The sequence below is a fragment of the Bos grunniens genome, chromosome 19 (assembly GCF_055505025.1).
Source record: "Bos grunniens cultivar Pamir isolate PY7600 chromosome 19, Bosgru_T2T1.0, whole genome shotgun sequence".
NCBI classification, from domain to species: domain Eukaryota; kingdom Metazoa; phylum Chordata; class Mammalia; order Artiodactyla; family Bovidae; genus Bos; species Bos grunniens.
The window spans coordinates 7101488-7124032 of record NC_141183.1 but is presented as its reverse complement, the minus strand read 5'-3'; the positions used below and the strand labels follow the sequence as shown (position 1 = coordinate 7124032).

Here is a 22545-nt window from a genome sequence, read left to right as displayed (position 1 = left end):
TACCAGTGCCTGGGCCCTACACCCAGAAATATATTTTCAGTGCAATATGGAACTGAGAAGCATTCTCACAACTCTTGAGAGCCAAGCACCTCATGGTAAAGATTAAATGAGGTGTTTCAGCTGTCTTAACAATCCCTTCCATGTACTGAACTCTTTAATTTTATGTATTTATTTGTCTTAGTTGCATCATGTAGGATCTTTCTTTGAGGTGCACAGACTCAAGTTGGGGCAGAGGGGCTCAGAAGTTGCAGCGTGCTGACTCTCTAGTTCTGGCGCACGGGTTTGGAGCATGAGGGCTCAGTGTGGCTCTTGGGCTTAGCTGCTCCATGGCATGTGGGATCTTGGGTCCCTGACTATGGTTCGAACCTGTGTCCTCTGCATTGGAAGGCAGAATCTTAGCCACGACCACCACAGAAGTTCCATGTTTAATTTTAAATAAAAATTATTTTCAGTATGAAGTAAGTTCTCTGCCTGGGTCATCAACTATACCGTAATCCCTGCCAATTGGCCTGTATTTTCTTTTCATTGCAAAAACTGAATATAATCTTCATCTCTTTAGGTGTTTGAATAAATACTTAATACTAAATTGTGCCCTAACCAGTCTTAAAGGAAAAACAATCCTCAAGATTTTAATAATTCTCCAATACTTGAGAACCAAAGGACTCATCCACAAGATGCTTCAACATTTTGATTATCTGGGTGATGATTTGAGGGTTAGTCCAGGATTTAGTAAGAAATACATGTGTTTTGTACTGACTGGTATGTGTAGTGGTTAACTAATGGAAATAGTGGAACATAATTAGAACAGAGTATATAAACAGGTTAGGAATTTAATCTGTTATTTGGAATGTGGAGTGTTATTTCCCTGTAAGCAGTGACATGTGACTTAATGTATGTGCTCATTTTAGGATTTCCTACACCCTTAGGGCCTTTGTGAAAAGTCCAAGAATTTTCATGTAATAGTTTTCTTTGCACTAGATGTTTTAAGAAGTATTATGTGACTCGTTTTGCAACAAGTTACAGAATATGGAATATTAAGAATTTTCCCATTTTCTGAGCATAACCTTTTAAGTTGATATTTGTAATTTTTGTAATTACTTTTGTAAAAGAGGTTAAATTCACCTTAGAACAGGATAGATTGTTTAGATTTTTTTTTTTTTTTTTAGTTAAATAGAAAACTTGGGATTGAGGAAAGAAGACAAAAATCACAATCTTATTCAGCTCTTAGTATGAGAGGAGGAGGAAAAAAATAGGGAAATAGGAACTGTGCTCTTCCTCTTTGTATTTCAGAATGACCAGAGGGCATGTCAGACCTTAGTAGAGTGTGCATACCTTTTTGTTTAACTTTGGAGAAGGAGAAGGCAAGAATATAACAAAGCCATTTTCCATATTTGAGGCCTCTAGGTTGGTTCATTTGATTTACTTAATGGCAAATGACTTTTAAGAGAAACTAAACTCCTTGGGCTGTTTTTCTCTCAGTGGCATTGATCTGCCTTTTTCTTTTTTTGTGTGGTGAGGATGCAGCTAAGAAAAGAATGGACAGATGCATACTAAATTTGGCTCTAGGAGTGATGGATGCAGAATGTATGTATGAGTGATATACTTACGGCATGCTGCAATAGGGGATGAAAGTGAAACTTGTACTTGTTGGGCTGTTCGTTAATTAAGTCACTCAACCAAGTTCAAAAGCACATGGCAGTATTTCCTTTTAGTAATAAGGAATAGGAAACATTAAGATTATGTATGAAAGTATGGTTAAACATGTAATTGCTATTCATGTAGATCAGAACTAGATATCTGCAGTGTCATATGGTTCAACCTCATATATGTGTATTGGATCACAGTGAAAGACACTATTCTAAGAGGTTGGTTCAAACCCAATTGCAGAATCTAGGTGGAATAAATTCCAGTAAGGAGACTATGTAGATTGCCCATTTCCTCTGGCATTTTGGATAAATAGGGACAAGTTGAAATTATGGGCACCTCAGTTTACCTGGTAATGGGAAGGCTGGTAACATTCAAGACACAAACAAATGTGTGAGAACGAAGAGATGCTGCTGCTGCTAAGTCGCTTCAGTCGTGTCCGACTCTGTGTGACCCCGTAGACGGCAGCCCACCAGGCTCCCCTGTCCCTGGGATTCTCCAGGCAAGAATACTGGAGTGGGTTGCCATTTCCTTCTCCAAAGCGTGAAAGTGAAGTCTCAGTTGTGCCCAACTCTTAGCGACCCCATGGACTGCAGCCCACCAGGCTCCTCCGTCCATGGGATTTTCCAGGCAAGAGTACTGGAGTGGGGTGCCATTGCCTTTTCCAAAGAGATGCTACATTAGTGCATTTCTTGTGTTTGGTGAAAATTTACTTGTTATCTGTAATAGGCACAAGTAGTGAAGAACAACTAGCAGATTTTTCTATTTTAAGTTGTACATTGCATACTTGGATAAAACTGTCCACACCCTCAGCAACAAATATAAAAAGCAACAGGATTCCTGTCCAAATAAAAATTTATTAGGGCCTTAATCATTTTCTGACATGTTTTAAATAGTAAAGATTTTTTTGCCACATGCTTCAGAACAATAGATTGTGTTCTAAGGAATTTCTAAGAATATTGGGTTTACAAAAACCTGGTGATCCAGTGGTTAAAGATTGAGTTCCCACTGCAAAGGCCACAGGTTTGATCCCTGGTTGTGGAAGTTATGCATGCTGGGTGAAGTGGCCAGAAAAATCCATTGGGACTTCGGTTGAGTGGCTAAGGCTTAGTGATCACGATGCAGGGGGCCTGAGTTCAATCCCACATGCTGCAACTAAAACTAGGACCTGATGCCAACAAACAAAAGACCCATTGCAAAAGCTGATTGCCAGGCTTCCTGAAGTGAAGTAAAATGGAAGACTGGTACAAATGGATATAGTAGGGAAGTGGCAGTTGGGACTGCAGGAAGCTAAAGAGTATTTACTGCTGAAAAAGAAGTGGAGGCCACTGCTCATTCTTCTATTAACTGTATTGAAAAAGCAGGTGAAAATGGACATGCATAGAGGGCAGTGATTTTAAAATTTCATGGACCCCTGAGGTTGTGCAAAAAGAGGAGAGGACCATGTAGGGAGTGGCCAAGGATGGGAAAGCAGAGAGAGCCAGGGTTCTGTTAATCTATTTTATATATTTGGATTCTGCTTCATAAAAGTTTAAAAACACTGCTGTAGGTCCTGAAATAGCTGTGGAATCATTCCTTGTTACAAGATTTCATGTGTCTTCTATTTTTTTAGATTTTTAGGTTAACCTGAGAATTTGAAGCAAATTTCGTATTGATACAGACCCTTGTGTGTATTTTAAAAATCATAATGATAGGCCTTCATGACTTTATAAGCAGATATTCACATCGTCCCATCCTTTTGCATCTTTTGATCTTGATCTGTGTTGATCTTTGGGGGGAAAATGTAATTTGACTAATGTCCCATTTTCAACTTACTTGGTCACCTAAAATCTAAAGCAAAGATTATAGCAGAGCTACTTATCGTATCTTTTACCCCAAATCTCAATTTTGCAGCAGAAAGTGAAGTACGGTAATTGGTCAAAACTATTGTGTTGGCCAAAAATTCTTTGGGTTTTTCCAAAACAGCTTATGGAAAAATCCGAATGAGCTTTTTGACCAACTCATTGTTAAGTATGTGAACAAGTAAATAGGAGGGCTAGTTATTTTGGAAATTTCTGGCAGTATTTACTTTAAAATACAAGTAATGTTCCAAACAGAGCTCAGATGGCTTTAATCAGATGTCTGTTTTATGTGAATTTACTCTTCATAAATCAGACTAGATTAAAAAGGATTCTCTTGGAACTGATTCCTTACCTTTGAAGCGAAGGTTTTCAGCCCAAGCTATATGTATATGAGAACTGTCTGTTTAACTTATTCCAGATATCCACTGCTGTATCTTGTATCCAGAAACCCCCAGAAGCTCATAGATTATTGTTACGCAGCCAGGATGGGGTACCTAATCTCATTCCAAATCTTACAGAATAGCTGCTGTTAACCCATTTTACAGATGAAAAACCTGGGATCAAGGGTATAAATGATCTACAAGTGTCTTAAATTGGGAGGAAGTGGAACCAGAACATAGGCTTTCTTGTTTCCAGAGGAAATAAGGCAAGCCAGTGCAAACTCAAAAACTTAGGCGAAAATGGACCCTAAGAGTCAAGTCTAAATCCCTCATTTAACTTAACAAAAGAAAACCATTTGGAGATTGTTTAAAGAAAAATGTGGTTAATTTCCAAGTAAGTCTGATAATAAAAATAGCTATCATGTTGATACGTCAGGACAAGTACCTTACATCCATTACCTCATCCAGTCTTCTCAAGTCTATGGAGTCTAGATACTAGTCTGTCCTTGTTTTGCAAATGAAACAGTGCTCAGAAAAGTTAAGATTTGAGATTCAAACCTGAATTTCTCCTTTGAGACCCTGAGCTCACAGCCACCATATTCCATTACCTCCTAATTAATAACTGTGACATTTGAAGAGGGGGTGCATATTCACTAGGTTGGCCTGAGGAGTTTTTTGAGGGGTTTGTTTTTACAGTTTAGGGACTTTAGGTCCAGCCTTTGGAAAGAGATTTTAATCCAAACAAGTGGTATGCTTCATGCTTTCGTGGTAAGCACGTAAACACGACCCAGGCCTTCTGGAAGAGGAGGGCTTGTCTCTGGCTTTTCATGAAAACCCAGGAGAGTGGTTAACCAATACAGATGGCCAGGAAGGAGGAGGCCACACAAAGAGGAATGTAGTTCACTTATAGGAAATAAAGAGATCTGCCTTGAGGAAATAGCGTGACCGGGAAGGCCTCGCCTCATAGTAGCCCAAGACTTTGCTATTATGATCTTATAAACAGTCATTCCTGAGCCCTACAAGTGTGTCTGCATTTGTTGTGGGGATAGATTTACCCAGACAGGTGGAAGAGTCATGACTTAACGGTTATAAACAGCTGCAGAGGCCTGGACTACTCCCGTGGCCTTAGTAGCAGGGATGTGGCCATTCCCCGAAGCCCGGCGTTAACCCGCCCTAAGAACCGGCCCTCCAGTCGGAACGACTGTAATTTTGGTTTAGTGCGTGCACCACGCGTTACAGCTAAATAGTTATATTAAAATGTGAAGAATTCCCCGTCGTTTTACAAGGGATCATCCCCGTGTGCTTTCTGTTGCTGACTCATAGTGCTGCTGCTTTGGGACTGTCAGGTTCCAGGCAGGACACACAGTAGGTATTCAGTAAACGTGGGTTTGTAGCAGTCGTTTTCCTCTCTTGAGGAGCATGCCCTAGCTACCCGCCATGAGTAAGACAAAATAAATGAATAGTAACGATAAACCTGTCCTCAACTTGGGATTTCCAACTAGCCCAGAGTGAGCTTTTCCTTCTATCAAGGTAACTTTTTTAAGTGACAACGAGCACAACTTGTACGGAGCGCGGGGCAGGTTTGTCTTTTGTCCAATCATCTCCGAGATTTGGGGGTGGGGGAGGGGAAACGTCCCCAGACCTTCCCTGATCAGGAAGGGGGCGGGTTTAGGCTGAGCAGGGCCCGTCTCAGCCCGTCGTGACGCCGCAGGATGCTTGGCACTCCAGGGAGCCAATAGGAGTGAACAGGGTTATTTGAATCGACCAATGCCGCCGGGGTGGGGGCGGGGGCTTGCGAGCCCTATAAAAGCGGCTGTCCGGCTGGCAAGCCGCGGCGGAGGCTCCTGCAGCGGTCGCCGATTGTGGGGTGGAGAGCTCCTCTGCGCCCCTCCGACCTGACCCTTTCAGCGCTCCGCTCCGCGCCAGCCTACCTCGCTCTCCGGCGCCATGACCACCACCACCACCTTCAAGGGCGTTGACCCTAACAGCAGGAACAGCTCCCGGTGAGGCGAGGGGTTTCCGGGGCGGGAGGGCTGCTGCCCAGGGGGCCGGGCGGGTCTGGCGGCCGGTTGTTGGCTGTAACGTGCCCGGGGCGCTGCGCTCGCGCCCGGCCGAGTGGCCGGGCTCGGCCACCGGCTCCGCCTTTGTGCGGCCGGCGAGCCTGACGCGCCGGCCCCGCCCGATTCCTGCTCCCCTCCCATTCATTCCTCCCCTGAAGCAAGGGGCTGGGAAGGGCCGGGGCCGCTCTCGCTCGCCGTGCAGCGGGTTTTCGTTAGGCGGGACGTGCTGAGAGGGTTCGCTTTCTGCCTTCTGCGGCGCGGCCGGCTCGGCCCCAGGGCTGTGATCTTGGGCCCCTGGTGTGCGGGTAGCCCGCGGGGCACCTTGATCTGGCCCCATTGTCCCACCCCCGGCCACGCGCTCGTGTCTCTAGCCCCGGAGCAGGTGGGTGGCCCCGCGCCCGGCGTGGCGGTCAGATCCTGCAGCCGCAGCGATCGGGTCCGCCGGGCTCCTGCCCACTCGGGTCCGCCTGGCAGGTGGCATTTGTGTTCGGGCGGGGCTGGTCATCACGATCCCCGCCCCCGTTCGGGACCCAACCGTAAACCCTCCGCCAAGTGCCTCCCCTCTGCTAACAAAGGAAAGACCCCTGCTCCTTCCCCTCCCGCGCCCACCTCCGAATGGGAGGGGGAGCGTGTCGTTCCAAGTGGGTTTTCTGCGCTCAAACCTTCGGACCTCGGTCTTCGCATCCCACCTCTTTCGCTTCCCCCTTTGACGTTTGCCAAATGAGTTCACCTCTGGCCCGGGTTCCCGGCTGGATGGAGGAGGTTTCCAGTTCTTGGGCGGGGCCCGAGACATCCATTGTCTCTTCCGTACTATCTCCACCTGCGCAGCCCGAGCCTTTCTGGCCACTCATGCCACTGCAGCCAGGCAAGGGGGCCCTGGGCACGGTGTGTGGACTGGGAGGGCCTCTCATCCGAGCCCTTGCCTAACTTGGTGGAAGGCTTTGGATGCGGTGGAAGATGTCCACATTGTCTCGGCTAATTGCACGCAGGCTGTTCTTAAAGGTGGGACACAGGCGTCTCTGGGATCCTGCCCAAGGCGTGGAGGCAGTTTAGATTCCACTTTTTCTGAGCCTCTCTTCCTCACCGATCACGACCCGCCGTCATATGTGGGCAGCCTTGGGGTCCTGGGCAAGCGGCACAAAGGGAGCCATTTTGTGGGGCTAAGAAGACAGCCGTGAAAGAGCAGTGTCTCACAGGGGTTGGAGTCCTTGGGGACAAAAAGCAGGCCTCAGCAGTGAGGCTGAGGAGGTAGTGTTGGAAATGACATTCTTCTTCAACTCTTTCGTTGCCTTTTCAAATGTAGAAAAGAATGGGAAAGATTTTAAAAACTAAATCAATGTGCTGCTCGGAGGAAGGGGAACTTGAGTAGATAGACCTACGCAAACCCTGGTCACTCCCTCTTCTCTTGTCATCCTTCCAGTGAGATTTTTTTTTTTTTTTTTCCAGAGGACACTGGAACAAACTGAACCTTGGTTTTTCATTTTGTGCCCTGAGGTCAGCTTTATGGTGGCCAGAGTGTAGTGATTGGAATATGAAAACTCAAGCATTCTATTAAAAAAATCAGAGGTTTTTATCCTTTGGGGTTGAGCGCAGTTTAGTGCTGAATTCATAGAGAATTTAAGTAACCAGGTCAAATGAATCCTCACACTAGTTTTTTCATTTGTAGCTTTGAAATGTGAGACATTTCTTGGCTTTTGGTTTTGCAAAATAAATGTTTTAACCCCCTTTTGTCATCAATTTTCCTCCAATATTGTTATCTTAAGACTCTATGTAGCATTGTCCTTTTATTTACTTCTACCTTTCCTTCTCACCTAATTGTCTTAAACTTCTTTTCTTCAGTAACCGTTTCCTGGTTCCATAAACACATTATAAATTTAGTCTGGTAGGGAATGATCTGCAAAGCTCATATTGGAACTCTTGGATTTAAAGAGATAAGAAAGAAAAAGAGTACTTTTTTGAAAATTGCTACCCGCAGTTCATGGACACATTTTTGTTGAGTCTCAGATATGTAATTCTGATCTCATTATCGTAGTTCAGGAAGAATAGCAGGATCTTAGAAAATAAAATTGAAATAATTTCTCTTATGATCCAAATCCTTTGTTTGGGGATGTCTCGCTGTTACAAATGGGCTCCACAACACTGACGTCATTGGAGTAGGTAGAACCTGCTATTGCAAGAGGGACACAGACCTTTAAAAAGTTGGGCTCGTCAGAGCTTTGACTTTCTTTTCTAAGCTGGTGATCAGATTGTAGTGTCTTTTTTCTTTTTTTAAGGTCAAAAAAAAAAAAAAATTCCTGGCCTATTAGGATTTTGAAGATTTTCATCTGGCTGAAATAATTCATGAGAATTTAATTATGATAGTAAGGAGAATCAGTCTAATCTCTGGGGAATGAAGGGGATGACAGTGAAGCAAGTTAATTTTATTTTTTGGGGGGATCTTAGTTCCCCTACCAGGGATCAAACCCATGCCCCTGCATGCATGGAGCCTGAACCGCTGAACCTCCAGGGAAGTCTCTGAAGCAAGCTAATTTTGATTATAATATTTCAAGTGTCTGTTGATTTGACATACAAATGATAAAAACCTAGTCACTTCTGACTTTAACATGGAGAATGACTATTAAGAATTTGTAACATACTTTTAATTATTATTTAAACAATTTTATTAGCAGACCCAAAATTATAAGAGGTATGCCTGAACATGATTTCTTAATTCATTTAATGAATTTAATCTGAGTGAATATTTAATATGGGAGACTTAAAACAGTAGGCTTTTAAATGTTGTTATAAAAGCACACAATGGATTTCCTCCACCCCCACCCCTGGAAAATAATAATGACATTTTAATTTAGTGTAAATTGAGTACTGAATTTTACTATGGAGAGACAGGAATATTAGATTTTGGGAAAGATGCTACAGGACCTATATAAGAAATATATTCAGTCTAGAAAACACGAAAAGCAATCAGAACACCAACTATATAGGTTTGTAGTTTAAAGAGAAAATGGTATTGAGTGATTTCCCCTACTTCACTTTGAGCCCTTTTTATGTGCCTGCCAGGGCGGGAGGATTTGGGGTTTGGCCCCATCTCTGTCACTTAACTAAAGTTGGGCAGTTCATTTAGAACTTCTCTGGGCCTGACTTTGTTCTTTTAAAAAATGAGGCTGTTTGTTGAACTAGACAGAGCAGAGCCCAGTGTACTACCACCCTATAGCCAAGTCCAGCTGGCACCTGATTTTTACAAGTATAAATGGCTGAAAAAGGCCAGAAGAAGTATCTTTCATGACTTATGAAAATGACATGAAAATCACATTTGTGTCCACAAATAAAGCTTTATTGGGACATAGCTGCCCTCATTCATCTTCGTGTTGCCTGTGGCTTGCCTCTGTGCTGTTATGGAGTTGAATAGCTGCAAAAAACCTAATGACCCACAAGCCAAAAGTAATGACTGGTCCTTTACAGAAAGAACTGGCGGCCAGAAAGAGAGGGTCTCTAACATTCTTTCCTCTCCGTGTCCTACTGCTTATTCCTCAAGGTCATGGAGGGCTTCCTGGAAGAGGAGAAGGTTTAAGAAATGGGCTGGATTCTGAAACAGTCACCGAGGAAAGGGTGGAAAGTGCTCTGGGTAGGAGGAAATATGGGAGTAAATATTCTGAGATGGAGATAAGGCAGAACAGTTCACGGAACAGGGAAGAATGTGGCCTGACTGGGTTGGAGAAGATGGTGAGAAGTAGATACAGTTGAGAGGGGAAGTCTGAGCAGTTTGCTTCTGTTCTGCTTAGGCCTAACCAAGCCTGCATCTGCAAGTTTACTTGTACATATGTCTGCTTATCTACTTAGGAAAACATGGAAGTAGAACCCCCTCCCTGGTTCACAGAAGATGCAAATTTAAACACTTGATACATTTTATCAAAATGGTCTGTAGAAAGTTTGTGCAGATTTATATTCTCACACTTCAATTCACACCGGAAGTTGGCTTTTTTTTTTTTTTTTTTTTCATCTTTACCAACTTAATAAGCAAAAAAATACTCTTTTGTTTTAGGTTTCATTTATTTGCTTGTGAATTTGAATTTTTAATGTTTAGAGACTACCCATATTTTTAATTGTCTGTTAGTACCTTTTGTCCATTTTTATTTCTCTCATGATTGTTTTAATTATTTTAAAAGCGATTCTATCATCCTTTGTCAAATATGTGTATTTCTGCCAAGTTTAATCTGTCCATTTTTCATGGTTTCTGGCTTTCATCTTGTGCTTAGAAGGAAAGTCTTCATGACTAGAACCAGATTCGTACATGTTTTCTTCCAATATTTTTGTCTAAGGCTTTAAATTTAAATATTTGACCTAGCTGGAATTTCTTGTGGTTAATGAAGTGAGTTAGGAATATATATTTGGTTTGTTCCTTTAATCAAAATGACTGGCCAGTTAATGCATCACAGTTCTCCCTACTGAACTAAATAAAATAGTCCAGTGGTGGTCTTTGTGAGCTAGGACTCTTATCTTGACAAAATCCCCCATTGTCGGAGAAGTTGGTAACAGAATCTCAGTAGTTGATAAAACATAGTAAAAATAAGTAGATTGATGGGACTTTCTTGGTGGTCTAGTGGTTGGGATTGTGTGCTTCCAGTGTGCTGGGGGCGCTGCAGGTCTGATCTCTGGTGGGGAACTAGGATCCCACATGCCGTGCGGCGCAGACAAAAAGAAAATCAGTAGATTTGAACAACTCAATTAATAGGCTTTATCTAGTAGACATATAGAACACTGGCAAGTATATGTTCCTTTCAAGCAGATACAGAAGATTTAAAAAATGAACCACCTATTAAGGAACATGTCACATAGACCCCATCTGTATTATAAAGAAAAGCTGGAAATCAGACTAGAAAGACCTATGTTTGCAAATTTACAAATGTACTTTTAAATAATTTATGGGTCAAAGAAGAAAATAATGGAAATGAGAAAATATTTAGAATGGGAACAAAAATCACAACTTGGGGATGCCTCTGGAGGGATACTTAGAAGAGAATTTTTATCTAAAGTGTTAAATTTGAGGGTTCAGGATGGGGAACATGTGTATACCTATGGCAGAGTCATGTTGATATATGACAAAACCAATACAATATTGTAAAGTTAAAAAAGAAAAAGAAAAAAAAAGAAAAACAATAAAGTGTTAAATTTTTCCTATCCTTTCAAATACAAGGAGCTGAGTTTACAAATGACAACTGGATTTATCTGGAAACTTGAATGAAACGGACACCTTCCTAGAGAAATGTTTCTTACTCAAAATGACTTAAGAAATAGAAAAATAGACCACTCCCATCACCATAAAGGAACTGAATCTATGGTTAGGACATCTTCCCATGAAACCATCTCCATTTTCTATGTTTTGAGTAGCGACAGGACAAATGAAATTGAGTGTTTTCATGGAGGGGACAAATTGGTCAACCTGTGTCCGGAAGATCTGGAAATGGGCAGGTGCCGTATTTCCCTGTCAAACACAAGAGCTGTATAGATGGTGTCTAGAGGTTCATGGGTGTAGAGCATGTCATGGTTAACACTTAACTCTTGATTGACTCTCCTTGTGACTGGTCACTCACGACGGTTAGTGAGAATAGTGAGGTATGCGTGTATAAACAGGGCTTATGAATGATGCTGAGACGGGAGAGACAATAACGAGCTTTCCTTGGGCTTCTAAATTGGTCAAGTTTATTTTTATATGTATTTTCTTCCATTTAAACATTTTTGTTGGAAATCAAAATGGAAACATTTTTTTTAAATAAATAACAAGATGTGCTTCTAAACTTCTTTGCAAATGTGTCCAGCTGGGCCCAGCAGACAGGATCCATAGGCTCAGGCCTTTTCCCTTTGGGGTTGCCAACCAGCCTGCTGCTGGTGCTTTAGGACTGTTTCAGCTGCCTGGTGCGGTGCACAACCTCACCACCTTAAGGTCCATCGTTGAATTTATACCACGTTGGAATCAATTCCTATTTTCCCATTAACAGTTCTCTTTTGTGGGGGGTGGGGGTGTGGAATGAATGGGTGGGGGAACTGAAATGAAAGGTGTTTGAAAACATGTACCAGGAAACGTCTTGATCTGATCTGAAACTGACATTTCGCCATCATTTCTAGGGTTTTGCGGCCTCCTGGCGGTGGATCCAATTTTTCATTAGGTTTTGATGAACCAACAGAACAGCCTGTGAGGAGGAACAAAATGGCCTCCAGCATCTTTGGGACACCTGAGGAAAATCCCCCTTCCTGGGCCAAGTCGGCAGGTACTGCTAGTCTCTGTGATCAGTAGTCAAGGGGTGGACCCAGCAGGACCACAGCAGCTGGTTTTGTGCTGCTGAGTAACATCTAGCTTAATCATGGGAAACAACCATTAAAGCTTGTCATGGGAGGAGAGACGGGGGCTAAGACGGGGGAGATGCTGGGAGTCGGTGTGGTGGCTAAGAACAAGGAGAGCCGTCAGGCTGGCTTATGTGGCCCCTTAGCATTTTACTAGCCGTCACTCCCTGACACTGTTGGCTCGTGTTGTCATGTGACGCGAACACAGGGAATAGTGGCTCGCTTCAGGTCTTTCCCTGGTAGTCCTCATGAAAGTGTATTTTGATTCAGGTGCCAAGTCTAGTGGGGGCAGGGAAGATGCTGAGTCATCTGGACCCCAGAGAAGGAATTCTTCTGAAGCGAACTCTGGAGACTTCTTAGATCTGAAGGTCAGTGCAACAATACAGGGGGAGAGACGGGCTTTGAGGTTTATGCCCTTTAGAAATGAAATTCTCACATCACCCCCCGCCCTTCCTCCACTGTACTAAGACTTGCCATTGGAGTTTTGGGGTTTGTTTTTTGTTTTTGCCTTAACCACTAAATTTTTATTGAATTTTTATTATAACATCAAAAAATACAGTATTAGTAAGTAGAAATACAGAGTAAAGAGAAAACAGCATAAATGGGGAGGGGTGGGGAGGTGGGGCAGGGGTAAGGAGGCCACCAACAGGGGCATAAGCATTGTTCTTAGTCATCACTTTCCTGTAACTTCCATGAATCTTTCCCATCCATCATCATCAATATCACTCCAGCGACAGTTTATCAAAGGGCATCTGTCTATCCTAACTCTCTAAAGGCTTTGCTTATGATCTCAATCCCTGGAGTTAATACCCAGGACAAAGAGCCTCTATTAAATTATTTATCCAATCATCCCTGAACTTTTTCTCCCACTAGGTTTTTATCCACTGGAGTTTTATTATGTAGAGAGGTAATTAGGGAAGGGACTGACTGTACTGCTGATGGAAGGTTGATAGAGTAGATCAGGAAAATGAGTTCACATGACCTTGGTCTGTTCATGTGTGTCTGCTACCAGTTGGGTTAGTCTTTATCCTTCAGTAGTGATTTTTGAAACCGCATCACTCGCACTTGCTGTGTATGTCACACATGGTAGCATTATCTGAGCTCAGGGATGTTTCGGTTGTTGGCAAGTGTTGCCTGTTGTTTTGAGCTGAACTGCAGGAGGCTGTCGGAGAAGGCAATGGCACCCCACTCCAGTACTCTTGCCTGGAAAATCCCATGGATGGAGGAGCCTGGCAGGCTGCAGTCCATGGGGTCGCTAGAGTCGGACATGACTGAGCGACTTCACTTTCACTTTTCACTTTCATGCATTGGAGAAGGAAATGGCAACCCACTCCAGTGTTCTTGCCTGGAGAATCCCAGGGACAGGGAAGCCTGGTGGGCTGTATGGGGTCGCACAGAGTCGGACACGACTGAAGTGACTTAGCAGCAGCAGCAGGAAGCTGTAGCATGGTGTTACCATTGGTTGTCTGCAGCTGAGCACGGCCCCTAGGCCCCAGGTGTGTGTCTGGAAAGCCTGGTGGGATGTCCCCGAGTGGGGACCTCAGGGTACATGGAGATGGCAGCCGCCTGAATGAGGGGACACCGGTAGAAGGGCTTTGGAATTGATGAAGGCCCTTCAACAGCTAGATTAGGAAGAAAGGAAAGCGGGTGGAAAGATAGGTTTACCAGTTTCCCGTTCTGATAAAAGCTCCTCTGAAGTGCTAACTGATATTAGGTCATCAGTGTCAATGTTAAGGTTTTTGGTGTTCTGACCATGTTACTAGCACTGGGGCAATTTATCCAGTAGCTTTTTTTTTTTTTTTGGGTCCAGTAGCGTTTTTGTGTAGCATTGTTCCAAGTTGAATAAAGGCTGCTTATTGTAAAGGGCACCTTGACCTTGAACTTGACTACATCAAAACAAAATTTGACATCTGTCTTCAGACGGACAGTAGCTTCTCTGAACTATGATTGTTTTATTTGTATGTGGCCAAATTAAAATCTGAAGTAAATTTTTAACTTTTTTCTTTGCCAGGGAGAAGGTGATGTTCATGGTGAGTATGTCTGAAAAAAGTATGCCAGTTTCTGGCTCTGTAAATGTTAGAATAGACTGGAATTTTGACTCAAGTCATGTCCTGGGGAAAGAGGCTGGCTGGAGAGTGAACCTGGCTGAGGCCCAGGGGCCAGCGTCCATCCTCTAAGGGGAGAGGAAAGCAAAACGGAAGCTAGCAAGCACGGCCAGCAGCGAGAACAAGGCTGGAAACCTCCCAAAGCTTTCAGAACAGACGGATGTCAATCAGGTTGGTATTTGTTACACTCAGTGAGAGCTTCTTAGTAACCGTCTCTGGCATCGCAAGCTCAGACCTCAGCATTAAATTTACAGTTTGATTTTCTACTGAAGTGCTTACTCAGCAAGACACCGGTAACCCTGTGATCTTGTGAATGATGACTTTAGCGGGCAGGTGTAAATTTTCAGTTAGCATCCACATCATCAAATTATAAGTGGAAAAGAGCTGTAATCATTTAATCATTTAAAATCTTTGAAGTATTTATTGGCACTTCTTTAACAAGTGCCAGAGAATCGCTGGTGCCTGTGATATGGGGTTTACATGTGTTTGGCCTGCAGCCGTCAGGTTCAAGTTGACCCGGTGACACGCAGCCGGCCTGGGACGAAGCCACTCCTTCAAGGCTTTTTTCTGCCATTACATTTGGCGAGTCAGTCTTCCAGGAAAACAAAAATTCCTGTTCGGTTGTCTCGTTGTCTCTCGCTGGGCGTGAGGGGAGGAGAATCTTCTGAACCATTGTGAACTTTACCTGGGTTTTCCCTCCGCAGACAGATTGCTTCTCATTGGACTGAAGGTGTATTGGTTTTTGTTTCTGTCTAGCTTGTTCCATTTAAAAAGATTGTTCTGGAGGTTCAAAGAAAAAAAAAAATCTAGACTTTTTGATTCCGCTGCTTTTTGTATTCAGAAATACTTCCAATGTCAGACCTTATTTAGCAAGAATAATAAGTTACCTTTTTTTAAAATATAATTTTATTTATTTTTGGCTATGCTGGGTCTTGGTTGCTGCACGGTTTTTGTCTGGTTTCAGGGGGAGACTGTCGCCTAGTTGAGGTGATCAGGCTGCTCGCTGCGGCGGCTTCTCGTTTTGGAGCTCAATAGTTGTGAGCTCTCAATTTGGAGCTCTGTTGTTTGGGCTCAGTAGTTGTGGCGCGGGCTTAGTTGTTCCACATCGTGCGGGATCTTCCCCGACCAGGGATCAGAGCCTTGTCTCCTCTTTACCACTGAGCCCCCAGGGAGGCCCAAGAAGCAGCTAATCTTTATTCACTAATTTTGATCAATGAATAGAATTACAAATTTGGGGAGCCCAGAGCAGTATGTGAGAGCCTGAAGTTATGAAAATACATGTTATTTGTCCTGCTAATAATGAATTCTCTCAGCCTGTCCTTTGGGGTCGGCCTGCCTTCGCACCTTGAGGGTGTACTATTCTGTGTTTGCCGAATAAAACTCTTGAGCTGTAACTGAAAAAAAAAGTTCTCTCCCCCACCCCCAGCTCAGTGTAACAGGCCCTTCAGGTGAGTGGCACAGGCAAGTTGTACAGTGTGACAAGTCCTTCGTCAGTTTGGCACCTGATTATTCTCTCTCCTGACTGCTGCTACTTTTAGCTCGTCTGCCATAAAATGACAAGGGGCGTGACGATTCAGACCATGTCTGGTGAGTAAAAATCAACCCCAGTTCTGTCGGCAACTTCAGTGCAAGGCCGATCAGTTCTGCTCAGTTAAATCAGATCTTGCTTGGATATACTGCCTTCATCTTTTGGATAATTAAACACAAGAATGTCTATACTGAGGACTTTGGAAATCTTGAAGAAAGAGGGAGAAGGTCCAGGAAGCTTGGGCAGAAGTCCTTACCTGTCTTCGGGCAAGTCTGTTGGGTTTTCTAGAGGTTCTAGTTTTGTGATCCTTAGATGAGTCGTTTTTTTCTCTTCTGACGTTGCTGTCTGATCAGTTACCTTACTGGTATGCCAGAGAAGACAGACAAGTAAGGAGTATATAGGATGTATATTATGGCAGAAGCCATAATTTTGTTTAAAAAAACAAAAACATCTTTTAAATTACTGGATTCAGTAGACAAAAGATCTCTGTCAAGTCCCATAAAAGTTTCTAAAGCCTTTACTCTCAATTCCTATGCTTATTACAGACTCAAGGAAGTAACAAGCCAGCCTCCATCTTCTCTGGACAGAGTATTTCTGACTGGACAAGTGAGCATTTAGGCCAAGGCCCGCGGTTGTGTAGTCTCCATGGGTGCTTTTTTCCCTCCCTTTTCCCTTTTGGCTTCTTGTTCCCCAGTTGTGAAAGACAGAACGGCTCTGTTCATAATGATAAAGGCAACCGTGAGACTGGTAGGAATGAGCTTGTTTATCTAAAAATCATTTTATGGAAATCAACTACCCTGCAGGGTAACATTGGTGTCTGTCTGAAGGGTTCCTCAGCTTGGTGGCCCAGATGGTGGAGAATTCAGTTAGATCCTATCCAGTGGGGAGGCTGTGTCCTCGCAGCAGAAATGAAACAGCTTGGATTGATACGCTGTTCAGGCGGAGTTCGTGGTCTGTATTCGTCTATCTTGGATGGCTTTAAAACATGGGCTCTTGGGTTTTGTTTGTATTTGCAGTAGGTTGGACATACTTCCCTAGGTTATTTAAGGGCACCTGTCGGAGGACTTGGGTACTGTGTGGTGATGCATTTCATCCTGTCTCTTGTGCAACGGGAAGCTAAGGGCTACCCCTTCTCGCCAAGCTTTGGTTCATAACTGAGTCTGTCATCTTGGAAAGCGCGTACTACATTTTTACCTATAGTTGAATAGTATAGAACATTATATGCCTTAGAAGTCAGTTCTATTAAACAGTCCAAAAATACATGAAATGAAATGTTTAAAGCAGCAGTAGCATATTTCTGAGATGTTATGTTTCTGATCTGAGACTTCCTCCTTGAACTTCTCTGTTTCAGTCAGCTGAGTGAAAACTTAGTACAAGTGGATGTTTAATGTTCAGTCTGATGCAGAACTTTTTTTTTAATGAGTAATTTTTTTGGAGTTAGTACTTTGCGTTGGTGTCTAATATGAGTGCTTACAAAATTCTTACATAGCATATGTCATAACCAGTATTTCTGCTTCGCTGCTCCAGGGTTTTGGAACTTCTAATCTAGGAGGAAATAAACGTCTTTAAACCTTAAGGTAGTTTTTCTTCCAACTCTTATAAATATCTTAGTTTTTTATACTAAAGGTGCCTCTGTGTGATTATTGCAAGGTAGGTGTTAGAATATGCAACAGAATTTAAGATTTAACACTGAAATGAAGAGAGCTGGCTTTTTTTTTTAATTAAAAATAAGTCTGACATGCCTTAAACTCTTCATAAAAATTACCTTTTGCAGAAAATAATGCATTTTTTTTCTTTTGCAATTACTCTTGAATTTGAATCAGTGGCAACAACCTGGTTAAGGATTCCTATATGCTGACTGAGGATTTCACAAGTCAATCTGGGAATCAGTCAAGCAGTATCTAGAACTGGATGTGTTGGATGATAATAACACTGGTTCTTAAGACATTAATGAGGAAAGGGCAGGGTTGATATGATGGGAGTAACTGGATTAAGATAATTAACCATTGGTGGGTGGGGTGGAGTCTTTAATAAACGTCTGTACTGTTGGTTATTATATGGTTTCTGAAAAGTCACCCTCACTCATTAATCATGGAAACGTTAAAACATGACAGAATTAAATAATATTTTTTCACCCGTCACTTAGCAGATATTAAGGTGAGGTGGTTATCAAGTGGGGGAAGTGGGCAGATGTGAGGAGAGGATGTTCTGACGTGGGCGGTAGAGTGGACCTGGGAAGGAGTGGACACCGGCAGGAGGCGCCCAGCCTCTGTTCACACTGAAGACGACAGCACGTGTCCCCCCGGCCCGTGTTCCACAGTACACGCGTTGCGGTTTCAGAATGGTCAGGCTGGTTTCACTTTTTGGCTGTCAGCAGAGGATTAATCATATATACTGTATTTATACTAGAAAGCAGTGAATTGAGCAAGATGAAGTGTGACCGTGTGTATGTGGTTTAGTTGCTCAGTCATGTCTGACTCTTGTGACCCCATAGACTGTAGCCCTCCCAGGCTCCTCTGTCCACGGGATTTCTCCGACAAGATTACTGGAGTAAAGTGGGTTGCCATTTCCTCCTCCAGGGGATCTTCTTGCCCCAGGGACTGAACCTGAGTCTCCTGCATTGCAGGCGGATTCTTTAGCACTGAGCCACCAGGGAAGCACCTGACCATGTGTATAAGTGGGGGTAAATTTCCAAAAGGTACAAGTTGATATCAGTTATGTTAAATACAATAAAAACAAGATCGCCTGTGATATGCTGGAAATAAAATACACAAAGCTGACGTAAAATAAATGGACTAGAGGAATGCACACTAGTAGTAGGGCCTCTGGAAGTAGGGAGAGGAGACCCACCCAGAAGTTGAGAGGTGGACCTGGAGCTCATCTGGAATATTCACACTTAAAACATTTATGCCGCCATGTATTATGTAATTTAGGGGGACACACGGCAGAATACTAACAGTGGCTGGTGCTGGATAGCGGCCACGTGCCAATTGTTTTTTTCTTTATAGCTCTAGGCATGGTTTGAACCATCCTCCAAAGGCCCTCCAAAAAGCTTAGACTCATCTTCACTGGGAATAGTTATTAGTCTTAATTTCATTCTGTTTTCCTAGAAAACGTGGACACAGACTTGCAGGCCAGCCTGGGGCAGAGCGAGGAGAAGCCTGTGCCCGCCGCCCCTGTGCCCAGCCCAGTGGCGCCGGCACCTGTGCCATCCCGGAGAAACCCCCCTGGCGGCAAGTCCAGCCTCGTCCTGGGTTAGCTCCGTCTGCCCCGAACTCTGTCGTTCTGTTCCTTTGTTTTTTCCATGCTTGTGAACTGCACAACTTGAGCCTGACTGTACATCTTTTGGATTTGTTTCATTAAAAAAGAAGCACTTTATGTACTGCTGTCTTTTTATTTTATTTTTAGGAAGAACAGGTTCTCTGTCTGTCCTGATTCCTCTGGGTCTGTAGGCCTTGGCATGAGTGTTTTCTAGTAGTAGATTGGAGGGAAAGCTTTGTGACACTTAGTACCATGTTTTTAAGAACAAACCATTTGGTTCAGATGTGTTAGAGGATCTTTTGTACTGAGGTTTTTAAAACCCTTTTTTTGGTCAGCTTTACTTGGGTTTACCAAGCCTGGATCGGACAGACCAGTGAACAGTCCACAGGCGCTGTCCCTTCAGGCCCCCAAACAAAGTTGTCTTGATGCCGAAACCTACCTGGTGTTGCCCTAACTTGTCAGTGCCCTTTGCTAAAAAGCATCTTCCTGTGCCATACGGAGCGATAAAAGGCCTGTGCCCTATGCCTTGCCGCCTGCAAAGCAAAAAAAAGTAAAACAAAAAATTGCCTTTTATTTCTGAACCTTAAGATATATTTAAGCCAGATACTTAACATGACTGGCTGAGCAAAGCCTGCTGCTCCCACGCAGAGGAAGGCTTGATGTTCACTCAGACTGATGAATTCCAGGTGGTGAAGCAGGGGCGGGGTCTTCATGGGGCAGGGACCCGCTGGGGGCAGTGCTCTTCTTAGATAACTTGAAGCTGTGTGCATGATGCTGGTGCTTGACCATGAAACGAAAGTCTCATCCTTAAAATGTGTGTTGTACTTCACAATCCTGGACTGTTGCTTAAAGTAAACGATGTACAAATTTTGAAACACTGTGTCCTGTGTCATCTTTTTGAGATTGTTTCCACAATTCTACCTGCTTAGTTGCTTTTTTTCTTTGTCACTAACAATCCTGCTAGCCAATGATTTGATGAGCCCTTGGAATTAAAACAGACGTAAGGAAGGCCTAGAGAGAAGTGGGCTTCTCTCTAAAGAAAACAGGTTTAAAGTCAGCGTGAGTTCAGAATGCCAAAATGAACATTAAGTAACATCTGGTAGTAAAAGACAGGAATAATACAGATACCTGGCTTCCAGAACAATTATTAGCTAGTACACTTTGGACTCTTCTACCACTTATCCTCCTTTGCTGGGTGATAACATTTTAAGTTCTCTCATGCCTACAGGATGCCTCTCGATGGTGGGTGATCAAAGAAGAGGGCTCCAAAGAAAAGGGTCATGTAGCCAGAAGGGGACAAGGTCATCTGAGTCCTGTCAAGTGATACAGGAGACAGGAGATTGGAGAAGGCACACTGGGTTCTAGGGAGAAGGTTCCAGATCGAGGTATTAAATGTCCAAACCTGGCGCTGTCTGATGGCTTTCTCGATGTACCTGTGCCTCATCGGCAGCGTTCCTTGGGCTTGTCATTTGGAAGCTCGATTCCTAACTTTAAGAGTTTTGGGTACTTCCTTGGTGGCCCAGTGGCTAAGACTCCGTGCTTTCAAGGGGGCACTGGTTGGGGAACTAAGATCCTAGGGGCGTGCCCAAAAAGTTAAAAAAAAAAAAAGACTTATGAAACTGGTCACCTTTAACCACCCCTGACCATAGTTGAAATGACTTAAGCCTGGTGTGTAACCACCAGCTCATTTGACTTAATAAGCATCTCTTTGGGAAGAAAAAGGGTTATCATAGGTTGTGGGGGTGTTTTTCTTCCTTATTATTTTGCAAAACGAGCAGCTGTGCTATACGATTTTTCCAGTTTCACTAAAACAGATTAATCCTACAAATAACCTGAGTGAAGGTTTCTGTTCGAACTAAAGAGGCAGGAAACCTGCACCCTTCTCTCTCAGTAACTAGACAGACCTGGGAAAGACAGCTCCCTGATTTGTGTCATAACTGTAACTTGGCTTTAGTTCTCTATGCTATGAAGCTAAGTGCCTAGTCCAAAAGTGTTGTGAAGGAGTTCTGCCAGTCATTTTGGTACTAATACAGGTTTTTAAAATTCTTCATAAACATGTTTGCTAAGGGTGTTGAATTTTTCCCCTTAGAAAGCTTATGGTTTAGAAAGTGAAGTTGAACTTAAAATGATGATGGCAGAAGAGTCCGCATTTTGATGACAGTCTCGGTTTTTTACACAGTTATGTGACTTAAGTGGCTTGGTATTTATTGCTAATACCTAGTCTTCAGAGAAGGCAATGGCACCCCACTCCAGTACTCTTGCCTCCCACGGACAGAGGAGTCTGGTGGGCTGCAGTCCTGGGGTTGCTAAGTGTCGGACATGGCTGATGCGACTTAGCAGCAGCAGCAGCGGTCTACTTCTTAAGCGTTTTAAAATTAGATCACCAGGCTTCCCTTCCTGATGCTTCTGTTCCATTTAGAAGTACTGGGGTGTTCAGACCCAATGGAACAGAAGCATCAGGAAGGGGAGGGATATTCAGGTGGGGAGCGACAGGAAGATGGGTCAGTCACTCAAATCTGAATCTAGTTTGTAGTAAATATATTTACATGTGAGCTTCCCTGGTGGCTCAGATGGTAAAGAATCCGCCTGCAATGCGGGAGACCTTGGTTTGATCCTGGTTTGGGAAGATGTCCTGGAGGAGGACATGGCAACTCACTCCAGTATTCTTGCCCAGAAAACCCCATGGACAGAAGAGCCTGACGGGCTACAGTCGATAGGGTCGCAGAGTTGGACTCGACTGAGTGAGTAAGCACAGCGTATTTACATGAATTCAGGAAATAAATTACATGAAATCTACAAAAAACTGAGAGTCAACAAAAGTTAGCAGTGACCAGCATTTTCTCAGAGGAGGATATAACAGGAGAATTCTAGAGAAAAATCAATTCCACAGAAAGGATGGTCCCGATTACCTGAGCCTGATGGAAAGTCACCTCTTCCAGGTAGAACAGGTTTGAAGTAGATGCTCCCATGTTTCAAGCCAACTCTGGTTTGTGAATTCATCTCTGAGGAGCTGTCCCAAGAGCCCGTTGTCTTCAGATTCACTCACTTCAGCTACTGGGAGTCCCCGAGTTTCGAGCCTTGGGTTGGTGCTGCCTTGGCGCAGCGGGAGGAAGCTCTCCTCCTGTCCCCGCGGGGTGAGCAGGTGTGGGTTCTGAGAAAGCTGGAGCCGGCCCACAGGTTTAAGACGACGCTCCCCAGTATTCTGGACAGTCCAGGGGACCCCCGGAAGGTCTGGCCCAGTAACGTTTGGGGTGAGGGAGAGCGTCTGCTGGAGAGGAGGGCGGCTGATGTCCACGCAGGCGCACCCTCAGACCAGAGGCGTGGCTCGGGCACCGCCACGCCCGGTCGGGAGCGCTGGGGAAGGCCCGGGCTCCAGCGGGCGGGCGGGCG

General features: G+C 43.8%; 1 protein-coding gene across 1 annotated transcript; it reads left to right on the top strand.

Moving 5' to 3' along the window:
• The first annotated feature begins 5696 nt into the window (after nucleotides 1–5696).
• On the top strand, nucleotides 5697–19272 carry JPT1 (Jupiter microtubule associated homolog 1). The gene is made up of 5 exons (XM_086356132.1): nucleotides 5697–5868; nucleotides 12046–12188; nucleotides 12532–12629; nucleotides 14273–14291; nucleotides 19005–19272. Exons 1-5 carry the CDS (start codon nucleotides 5813–5815, stop codon nucleotides 19151–19153), a joined length of 465 nt encoding a protein of 154 aa, XP_086212258.1. The 5' UTR covers nucleotides 5697–5812; the 3' UTR covers nucleotides 19154–19272.
• Nucleotides 19273–22545: the final 3273 nt, after the last annotated feature.

What these genes read in the sequence shown, in the direction of transcription:
- JPT1 (XM_086356132.1), top strand. Translation starts at nt 5,813, where the DNA reads ATGACCACCACCACCACCTTCAAGGGCGTTGACCCTAACAGCAGGAAC. An exon ending in AACAGCAGGAACAGCTCCCG is followed by an intron (nt 5,869 to 12,045) that starts GTGAGGCGAGGG and finishes CATCATTTCTAG; the next exon opens with GGTTTTGCGGCCTCCTGGCG. An exon ending in TTCCTGGGCCAAGTCGGCAG is followed by an intron (nt 12,189 to 12,531) that starts GTACTGCTAGTC and finishes ATTTTGATTCAG; the next exon opens with GTGCCAAGTCTAGTGGGGGC.